The following is a 12,123-nucleotide window of genomic DNA, read 5'->3' on the forward strand; positions in this document are numbered from 1 at the left end:
TTATTTTTCCCCATTTATTTTCATTCATTCTCTGTAGGTCATTTTGAAAACAGACATTGGGCCTGGGTGTAGAGGAATGGTGTTTTCGGATACGGTAGCCATTTTTTTGCCCTAAATTATTGTTGTTAAGCTTCCAAAATGAAAAAAAAAACCAAAAAAAAACCTCACTAAAATAAAGGTATTGTGTTTAGATCAGATTATCATACAAGCATATACAAGCGACTGCACACACACAGTAGATCTTGATCACTAATTAGGCCTATGTTCATGTAATAAACTGTTTACGCTAATTAACTTTAATTTATGTTCTACTGAATGAGCTATTCTTGTTTGATTTTTAATTTCTGTTTGTCACTTCCTTGTTGTCTTTATTGTAATTAATTAATTTGTATCGTACCAAATCCATTTTCAAATATATACAAATATAAAATATTATTGAAAATGAGAAAATAATAAATACAAGATTTAATTGCACGCAAAAATTCAGAGACTGATATTTTCTTAGTTTGTTCTATGCTTTTCCATGGTAACGCCGAGTCGTTATCATTGTGCGCCGTACAAAGGGTACGGCTATGCATAACTCGGCCCGCAGCAAGATCAATTACCCCTAATAATAGTCAATTTCTATAGCAGCAGAACCGTGGGACTGTTCCTATAAATAGTTCTAGAAGAAGCAGGTACTGGCAATAAATTGCGTTTATCCTGTCACTACGAATTTATTCCTCCATGCTCATGGCAACACCATGAGTTTGGCCTGGTTATAACACTGGGCGGCGTACAAAGGGTTTGAGCTACGCATAACTCGGCCGGCAGCAAGATCAATGACACGTACACTTTGATTCAGTCTGTATTTCCATATCAGCAGAGCGTGGGAATGTTCCTATGAACAGTTCTAGAAAAAGCAATATACTGGCATTAAATTGCGTTTATCCCGTCAATATTCATGGCAAAAACATGAGTTTGGCCTGATTATAATACAGTATAAAAGTGTATAGGAAATTTCAGTGGGTTTCGAGTCTTGGTATTCGACATTTCGGTTTTAAATTTTACTGAATAGCTCAATAACAAATGACAGGATATAGTATATTAAAATTAATTGATAATAATGAATGAAACTTATGACGAAACATAGAAAAGAGACTTGTCGATAAATTACAGTACATCAAAATCACGAGATAACCGACGCAAACAAGTAGAACAAAAACGTCGGAAAACGAACCCTAAATTGCGAAATGGAATCGTCCAAATTTTTGATCAGTATCTTGAACCACTCGTCGTCAACGCGAAGAGATTTTAATCCCCAACCACGCGTTGTAGACGGGTATACGCGTTGCTTTATTTTGCGAGGCTCCCTTACTGTGACATTGACATAGAGATATAACGGCATAGACAATCCGATAATAGTTGCGAGTACAGCCGTTAATTATAATTCAATGCGTGCCATACGTTTCATATTAGTTACTATTTTATCAATTTTGGGTACTTCTCAATGTGTGTTGCATCGGATTTCTTTTGACCACAAGCTTGTCAACTGCTTCTATAAACTGCAATTTAATTCGTGAAAATTGACCAACAAAAATGAAAAGTTAGCAATTCAAAACTTATGTTTTTTATAAAAATTTAAATGTTCTTGACAATGTTGGACTAAGGTGTACAAAACGATAAAGAAAATTTATTTATTTTTTAAAGAAGTGAAGCTTATGTACCACCGGACACCACCTCATCGGTAAAATTATTGCTACAATAACGAATATAATTTCAGTCTAATGTTAATGCAACGCTTAATTAGGCCTTTGTAACCATCGCACGACGCGCGATATAATGGCTACTGGTAACGGGTGGATAATTTGTCACACGCTGATGGTTAATTATGGTTTGGTTGCTATGGTTTCTGCGAAGATCAGCACGAAGGGTCGTGCGGCGCGTAGAATGTCAATGCCAGAGTTATAATTATGCTTTGATGTCCCGAGATGTGCGTCTTTTTTGTTGAATTGCCTTGACCATTAGTTACTATCAACACCTTTGTAGCATAAATCACCTCCACCATCATCCTCACTTTGATATGATTACTATCATTTCTATCACCATTACCATAGTCACTAACATAAACACCCATTACAGTCTTCGCCATCATCGCTAACAACAGCATCCTCATCATTACCACCCCATACTTTGCATAATCTTTATAATTTAGTTTATCATCTTCTTGAACACCATCATCATCAGCAGCATCATCATTCTCATCACCAACGTCACCATGGTCGTCTTCACCATTGTATCCATTTTAAATTCGGCTTCTACCCCCTCTGAAACTACCATGATTTTCGGGTCGTAGTATATACAGTATATAACTTATTATCAGTTTTCTTTTTTGTTGTTTTTTTATTGCTCCACTAGCATGCATCATACAATATAAATTCAAATAATAGGAGAGAGTTATACAATTTTGTTTCAACAATAAGCAGGCATAGCTTTTCATTTATTTTGTTTCTAACAAACTAATAATATACAGATCATTATAGAATTTACATTAACTTACAAATTTATGTATTAAGTGTTCGCTTAGCAAAAAAAAAATAATAATAATTGCTTCATTATCTCGCTTTATTTTGGTCGAATAATGACATAACACTTCCTACTGTGAGAAAAAAAGTGGTTTGATCTGATCACTATTTTAGATGATCAATCCAGTATTCCTGATTACATGGGTCAGTATCTAGTACTAAAAGAACATTGGAATATGGGACCGTGTTAGTTTTCGCATTGTCAGCTTCTGAAGCTGAACTGCATTTATCGGGTTAACTTCAATTGTCTTGTCTACAGGAACTTTCCCGTTGTTGTTTTCACCTGACACTGTACCGAATTTATTTTCATCGTTAATGATTCAGTCACGATTTTGGATGATAAAACCAGTATCCTAGATTACATGGGTCACTATCTAGTCCTACAAGAACATCGGAATACTTGATCGGGTAAGTTTTTCCATTGTCATTTTCGTCCCTTCCTATACCACAGTCATCTTCGCCATTAATTTCACGTAGCATGTCTTCAACTTCACCGGTTCGTTGTAGCATTTCATACCCTTCCTAGTTGAAGATTGATACCCTTCCTAGTTGGTTTAAAGTCACCGCCTTCTTCGGTTGATAAAAGTCTCTGATACACACATAGAATTGCGTACCCCAACGCTGAACAACAACGTGTCTGTTTTCTGTTAGATGAATACGTTTGGATGCTGTAACAGTTTTTCTATCCATGGGATCTTGCACGTTTTTCATTGGTTCATTTACATCTTTACCGCTAATTTCACTTAGCATGTCTTCGACCTCACATGTTCGATGTAGCATTTCGTACCATTGACTGATTGGAAGATTAATACCCTTTCTACTTGGTTTAAATTCACCACCTTCCTCCGTCTGGTAGTAATCTCGGATGCATACGTACAATTGCGTACCCCAACGCTGAACAAGAACGTGTCTCGTATCTGTTAGATGGATTCATTTGGTTGCAATAACAGTTTCTCTATCCACAAATTTACGTATGTTCTTCACTGTTTCGGAAACCATACTCTCTACAGGTATCGAATTTGATGTGAACGATGCGCTAGCATTCGGTCCCATTTCAACTTTCTGTTTCTTGTTGGGCTGCATAACACGTTGCATAGTAGCCATAGCCTTCTCGACAATCTTGGAATCGGTGTAATCGGTTGTCGGTTTATAGAAGTTTATTTTCTGGGAGATACTTGTTTTTTCGGAATCAAGAGAGCTGGAGTTACCTCAGTGTGTTAGGAAGATTCTAAACTGACTTAAATTTCACTCCAGTATATAGGCACTAAGTTGTATAGAAGGATTATATACACATCTAGATGTGTATAAGAGACAGTAACAAGGCAATTAAACAAAAGGACGCACATCTCCGCTCGCAAACATAGCACGTGCGTAGAGTCCTTTCATCTTTACTGTGACATTGACATAGAGATATAACGGCATAGACAATCCGATAATAGTAGCGAGTACAGCCGTTAATTATAATTCAATGCGTACCATACGTTTCATATTAGTTACTATTTTATCAATTTTGGGTACTTCTCAATGTGTGTTGCATCGGATTTCTTTTGACCACAAGCTTGTCAACTGCTTCTATAAACTGCAATTTAATTCGTGAAAATTGACCAACAAAAATGAAAAGTTAGCAATTCAAAACTTATGTTTTAATGAATAACTCAAAATAAAAAGAATAAATAAGATAAAAACATGTAAAAAACACCTATAATAAATCGAAATGGAATCGCAGTTTTAGTGTTCAAGGCTTGACAGTATAACCAATCCCTATATTTCTGATAGATTACTGAAAATGTAAAATATTTAAGATTTTATATTCAGTACATTCTCAAATGTCATGCAAATCTCATATATCCAAAAAAATTACTTCCACCGAAGTGAAAAGTTTAACCTAATAATTCAGTTTGATACGTTGTATGTTGTTTGTTGAATGGTTTTTAATGATATTATAGTCTAATATGACCACGACATAAGGAAATCTTAGACTTCTAAGCTTTGCGTAGCTCGATATACATTTATATGTTCCTAAATCACAAGGAAGTATTCTCGTTTAATTGGCATATGTAGTACAGACAATTTTGGTTGACTGTCAATCTCAGATATCTAAAGTTTAGGAAATTACGTTTTATGCGACGTGAGAACTTTAACCTAATAATTTCGATATGTATGTTTTATGTTGTTTATTGAACATTCTTCTTTAATAATAATATTACAGTCTAATAACTATGACCACAACATAAGGAAGTCCACTCTGTAAATATTTAGCATATGTAGTACAGAGAATTTCGATTGTTTATCAATATCAATAAACACATGTTAGATTCAAATTCCACGACATTACGTTTTATGCACGCACAGACGAGAAAAGTTTAAACATAAAAATTTTGATATGTACATGTTTTATGTTAGGCCTAGAGTGTGCTGATTGGTCTTAGTTAATAATAATTTTGCAGTTTAAAATTTATATTATGATAACAACTTGGCCATAATATAACTTATTCTTAAAGGAAGCAGGCAGGGACGTAGACAGGATTTTGAAAGTGTGGGAGCCGTTATGCGAGGTACCTAGTACTGAGTGGGGTGGGTATCTACCTTCCTACGGGTGGGGTCTAGGGGGAATTGCACTCTGAACGTTTTTAGGACTGTTTGAGAGGATAATGTGAAAAATAGACACATCATAAATATTAGTAAGACTAACAATAATAACTAAACAGTGGCAGATTTAGAAATTCGAAAAAGAGGTGACCCAGGGAGGGATTTCACAGAATGAGGAACCACCCACCTCAGCCCCACTATGGTGAAAATTTTTGATCAGGGCAATTCTAGATGGCCGGAAATTACACTCTCAGACTTAAATTTTAAATTCAATTTTCTTTTTTTCCAATTAAAAAAATCTGGGGTGGAGGGGGTGGGGGTCCTTGAATCCACCACTGCTTAAAAATATTCTTTATCCAAAATACTGTAGTCATAATCATGAAAAATGGGCATGAAAAACCGATCACATCCTAAAAACAAATTTATGTGCCCTCACGTAACAGCCATTAAGCCATACTCTGAGTCAGGTGTCGACTCAATGGAGTTCAGTGTCAGATCTATTTTGAAAGGTGGAGGGGGATATTTGATGAGGTTGAGGCTGAGTTGCAAAAATTTGAGGAAATAGTACCTCTAGATGGCCAGAAATGGCACTTTTAATAGTAGCTTAAAATATCATCACATCACCATTAATATATAGTCAAAATGAAGCGCCAATAAATTTCTCATGATCTTTTATCAGGGATTTTCTGCAACCATAGAAGTCTTATTAATATGTGTTATGTACAATAGAAAACAAAGTATATAAACACAGTCTCTTAGTATGTACTTTACATACTTCAAAGCCGTGATTTCACAACCACCTCAGCCCCACCATGGTTGGGGCTGATGGCCAGAAATGAGTAGTGCCAAAGTGCGAGCCAGCGAGTCATGCGAGCCAGCGAGCCATGCGAGCCATACATTTAATTTTTTTTTGCAGGTTATCCAGTCTTGAAAACACGTAGGCCTAGCCTATATTCTTTGGCCTAGTAGATGGAAATGAATAACACACCGGCCTTGCCTGTGCAGTCCAGTCATGCGCAGTACTTATACTTTTGACTTTTTCGAATCGTCGATCCGAAAGTATGCAGCGCTGATAGATGTTGTTAAAATACAGATATACAGATACATACATACAGATATATATATATATATATACATATATACTGTATTTACCTATATATTTATATATATATTATTTTATATATACTTTATTGATTTATATATTTATTTATATATTTATTTATATATTTTTATATTTATTTGTATATTTATATATATATTTATTTGTATATTCATTTATATATATGTATATTGTTACGGCCGAAATTCGCCTGGTTCACTCACTCATCTCTACAGCAACGTCACAGCATTACGCATGACAATATAACAATAAACTCGAACGACTGCCTTTATATTTCTACGTATCTTTATTCAACATCACAGATCCCAGGTCTTGCCTGTTCTGGATCTGAGCACCAACTACCTCATTTCAATGTTTTCTGCCTATACATATTAACACCCTAACAACATAAACATGTATCCACCATGGTGGTAAAAAGCCAGCACAAAGGCAGTAAGGTTATGTAATCCAGACAAGTGTCTGGCCAAATCTGACCTTGCTTGTGGAAACAGTCACATTAATTATCGGACCATGCTTGTGCAGAAAGGTCTTATTAATTATTTTTTACCACCATGATAGATACATGTTTATGTCGTTAGGGTGTTACTATGTATAGGCAGAAAACATTGAAGTGAGAGAGTTGGTGCTCAGATCCAGGACAGGCAAGACCTGGGATCTGTGATGTTGTATAAAGATACATAAAAATATAAAGGCAGTCGTTCGAGTTTATTGTTATATTGTCATGCCTAATGCTGTGACGTTGCTGTAAAGATGAGTGAGTGAACCAGGCGAATTTCGGCCGTAACAATATATATATATATATAAATGAATATACAAATAAATATATATATAAATATACAAATAAATATAAAAATATATAAATAAATATATAAATAAATATATAAATCAATAAAGTATATATAAAATAATATATATATAAATATATAGGTAAATACAGTATATATGTATATATATATATATATATCTGTATGTATGTATCTGTATATCTGTATTTTAACTATTTCGTTCTACCGCAGTATTTTCTTACTATATTTTATCACAGTAATTAAGTTTTTACTGATTTTGTTATTGTTGCACGTCTTTACGGCTGTGCCTCTGTTATAAAAGAGAAGCAATAAAGTTACTCTATCAGCGTTGCATACTTTCGGATCGACGATTCGAAAAAGTCCAAAAGTGTATGTACTGCGCATGACTGGACTAAACACAGGCAAAGCTCCTCAGTGAAAAAAATAATAATTTAAAAATGTATGGTTAGCATGGCTTGCTGGCTCGCATGGATCGCACATTGGCTCGCATGACTTGCTGGCTCGCACTTTGTCACGACCCGCCAGAAATGACACTTTCATATAGTAAATTCATCATCATCACATCATCACCATTATGTAGTCAAAATGAAGCGCCAACAAATTTCTCATGATCTTTTATCAGGGATCTACTTAATATTCAGGACAACTTAGGCCTAACTATAGTCTTTTTCGCCTTTAGCACAATTTTCTTCACTTTTTAATATTATTAGTATTATTATCTATTATTATCACCATCGTCATTATTATTATTATTATTATTATTATTATTATTATTATTATTATTATTATTATTATTATTATTATTATTATTATTATTATTATTATTATTATTACTGCTGCTACTACTACTAGTAATAGTAGTAGTGTAGTGGTATTATTTAACAAAACTTTATAAAAGCTTGCAAAATGATTTTTAAAAAAAGAAGAAAACTGAAACATACAATATCATATTTCTGTATCTTAAACGGCCTGGCCCGGCCTGGGATTTATGAATTTAAGACGAATTTAAGATGATTTTTGATAAATCCACCCATGAGCTGTAGCCGTTATAAACCCGAACATATTAATTTTTTCATTATCGTGTATAGTGAAAAATTGATTAATCTAACGAATATTCAATTGGGTTATTATCAAGTTTGATTTTTATTGATAGACGGTTATGTTGGGTTTCTATCAAAGCACGGGTACAAACCTATAGTAGAAGGAGTCAATTAGAAATTGTACAGCATAATCAACTCCAAACTCCCTGTTTTGCTTTAATGTTTTATTGCAAAAAAGTGACATGCTGTCTTCAGAGTTTACTATAACTATCACATGCGTGGGACAGCAAACTGATTTATGACATATGACAATTTGCGTAAAAAATCACGCTTAGGCCTATGTGTTATAACTAGTGTAGGCCTATCAGGCATATGTATAACGTGTGCTGATGTATATTTACATATTTTAGAAGTATTCGTTTTTAGTGATCACAGGAAAGAATTTGTATTGGCTAGCATGAACAAGCTTTAAAATTTGTTCTGTATCATGCGCTATAAAAATGGAAGACCATGTAGTGGGAATTTACCTCTCTGGTAGGGCCTACAGTACAATCAGTGTAAAACTGTAAGATATAGGCTAGTGTGGATTTAAACGATGTCCTAAATGGTAATGTTCAAAATAAGAGTCAATGAATGTAGACTAAGTATGATTGTTGAAAAAATGGTCAACATTTTATTTTTATTTCTCATGCTGACCATCGCCTGGGCGAACTGGGCGAAGGTCTGGATCCGCGCCTGGGTGGCCTAAGGATAAATAAAGGCAGGCTGAAAATAATGCCTGGAATGAATGAATGATTAATTTATTTCTTATGCAAACCTTTCGATGTTTTAGGGTCGTCGGTTTATCTACATTTTTATTATTTTGTTATTACATTGTTGTTGGGGACAACATTGATTTTTTCAATGATTATTATGTCAAGTTTATTTGGGTTATTTGCGTTAAGTCAGTTAAAATACATTATCATTTTATCTCCACCATGACTCGACTAAAGATTAAACTTTAAATGTGTACGATTTGCTATACACTGTACTAGTGCTGTTAGCGTTGAGGGCGTTTCAAGGTAATTTGTTAAAAAAAAACCAATAATTATAAAGCCGGAATCTAAATCCTCTTATTTTCATGTACGGAAATACTATCAGCACACTGCGATTAACCGGCGTGTGTTCCACAGCTTGCTTGAAACTGCACACGGGATTCGATACAATTTGTGTTAACTTTAGGGTAAGTTTCATTCATATCGATTTTAAAAATACAATGTTTAAAAAATCATACTCTAAGATTACTAAGGAGGAGGGTTATATGAGAGAGATGAGGCATAAATTGTTTAGTCTAATATGTATCAAACAGAAAGATGTTATTTAGTGGCATTTCAAATTTTATAGTCGACTTTTGTCAACGGCTAACGTGTGTCGAGTAGCTTTCCAGGTAATTAATTTAATGATTCAGAAAGCATGCTTCAATTATGTCATTAATTGTACTATAGATTCTATAAAGATGTCAGGTTCAGATGAATTACTCAGTTTGTTCGGGACATACGCTACTTTAGCAACCGTCAAAATGATGCTGTTGTCTGCTTACATGGGCAGAATTCGAATGAAAACAAAGGTAAGCCGTGATTGTCTGCTTACATGGGCAGAATTCGAATGAAAACAAAGGTAAGCCGTGACTTCATGCTAAGCTACACTCAAACTAGAAGAGATAGCTTCGTATTTTAGCAATTAGTACCCACACACAGTAAACCGCCAACTTACGTGTATGGTTAGCCATCAGGGCCATAATGAAAGCGCCGTAATCATAATGAAAACGCTGTTATCTTCATAAAAAGCGCTGTAATGCAATTCATTTTCAACCAATCACAGGTTTAGGATGACGCCAACAGGGTCATAATGAAAGCGCCGTTAACTTGTTAAAAAAAAAAGCGCCGTAATCATAATGAAAGCGCCGTAATCATAATAAAAAACGCCGTCCTGCCATTCATTTTCAACCAATTACAGGCTTAGAATGATGCCAACGGGGTCCGTTAATCATATAAAAAGTGCCGTCATGTTGTTTTACAACCAATCACAGGCTTAGAATGACGTCATCAGAGTCATAATTGATTGCGCCGTTATCAAAATTAGAAAATGCCGCTTTAAATAGCTGGCGCAATTAAGGGTCACACTTTTAGCCAATCACATTCCGTCTTACATAGCAGTCGGCGAATCGGAGGAGCGAGAGAATCCAGGTGTGGCCGAAGGTGCGAGTCGGAGTGTGCAGGAGTCTAATGGTCTGATTTCTAACGGTTTTTATTCATCTTTTTTATAGGCCTAGCCAAGAGGTGTCTACAAAACGAAGACCGAAGACCCAAAAACGAAGACCCCTATTTTTTTCTTTTCATTTTGATGATTATACACCAAGCTGTCACAAAATCAAAATTGCGATTTTTTTTTGGGTGTCTGTTTGTGAATTTTTTAAGGGTCTCCGTTTTATAGCAACGGCGGCGGAAGCGGGGGGTGCAGGGGCCATTGGCCCACCCACTTTCTATACTGGGGGGCCTTCCCCCCCACTTTTGTGACTGTTCCCAGCACCAGTGACAAACATTTTTACGAACGCTGCAATGTCATTATTATTTAAATAATATTATTATTATTATTATTATTATTATTATTATTATTATTATTATTATTATTATTATTATTATTATAAAATATAGCTTTTTTTTCATTTTCTAACGAACATTACAAGTTCTCTTTTTGAGTTGAGCAACCAAATGTTGATTGACGTCTGTATATTCAACTTTTAATCTGAGAGTGCCATTTCCGGCCATCTAGAAGTGCCATAATCATAATTTTTCTTACCTCAGCCCCAACAGTTGTGCGGCTGAGGCGGGTGGACATTCTATTTACGCGCGCAAGACTCTCCCTGGAACCCCTTTATTTCGACTTCCTGGACCCGCCACAGTTGGAGTATCATTTCCGAGCTACATAGAAGGGTAATTTTTATCCATCGGGGGGAAAAGTGAAGTTTTCGTCGGGGAACCCATATCAAGGATAACCCTCATAATAAAAAAATCATTGAGGTCGTGGAAGCAATCTCGACTCGACTTTGTTCGGAAATCTGTGACGCGTTCAAGGGGAGGGGGGAGGCTAAATTGTTCAATATTTTTAATGGAGATGATAAGGAAATTTATATTCAAATTTTAAGTCTAAGAGTGTAATTTCCAGTCATCTAGAGGTGCCATAATCACAAATTTTCTTGCCTCAGCCCCAACCATGGTGGTGCTGAGGTGGTATAGATTATCAATCTGCTGAAGTACCCATTGGCGGATTCAAGGGGACCCAGACGGCCCACCCGACCCTCCTAAATTGTTCAATAAAAAAAAATGGAGGTATAAAGATAATTATATTCAAATTTTATGTCTGGAAGTGCAATATCCGGCCATCTAGAGGTGCCATAATCACAAATTTTCTTACCTCAGCCCCAACCATAGTGGGCCTGATGTAGTATAGATCTTCTATCTGTGAAAGTACCCTCCCTGGGCCCTTCTATTTCGAATTCCTGGATCCGCCACTGAAAATTACAACAAATATTAAATCATATTACAGTAGCTTGATGCCTATAAAATAGCTTATAAAATTCACCAAACTTCGTAAAATATCCGTAGCTTCCAGGGGGCTTCGCCCCCTGCACCCCCACCGGGGGCCCTTGGCGGCCCCTGGCCCCCAGCCTAAATGCTCGCTTCGCTCGCATACTTGGCCTTATTAAATGCCCCCCTCACTTTCAGAAACGTTCCGCCTCCGTTGTTTTATAGACACCCTATGGGTGTTTACAAAACTAAGACCGAAGACACGAAAACGAAGGCCTACAATATTTCTCAATTATCTTATTGAAAGTATTTCGAAGTCATCATAAAACAGTTGCCAAGTACCTATTTCATTATTTTATCGGAATAAAATGAGGAATATCAAGAAATACTTAAGGGTCTTCGTTTTATAGACACCCTATCAGAGACGTATCCAGTGGG

The 12,123-nt window shown here is 35.6% G+C and overlaps 1 protein-coding gene across 1 annotated transcript in view; it reads left to right on the top strand.

Annotated features, from left to right (window-relative positions):
• Window positions 1-8,759: 8,759 nt before the first annotated feature.
• The window catches only part of LOC117116386 (microsomal glutathione S-transferase 1-like), a 25,156-nt gene continuing 21,792 nt past the window's right edge, over window positions 8,760-12,123 (top strand). Inside the window, exons 1-2 of the mRNA XM_033260416.1 lie at window positions 8,760-9,341; window positions 9,604-9,725. Coding sequence (XP_033116307.1) covers window positions 9,615-9,725 — 111 coding nt within the window. The 5' untranslated portion in view covers window positions 8,760-9,341; window positions 9,604-9,614. The remainder of the gene's footprint in view (window positions 9,342-9,603; window positions 9,726-12,123) is intronic.

This window comes from Anneissia japonica, unplaced genomic scaffold (assembly GCF_011630105.1).
Source record: "Anneissia japonica isolate Jap-2015-1 unplaced genomic scaffold, ASM1163010v1 scaffold287769_len469884_cov163, whole genome shotgun sequence".
Lineage (NCBI taxonomy): Eukaryota > Metazoa > Echinodermata > Crinoidea > Comatulida > Comatulidae > Anneissia > Anneissia japonica.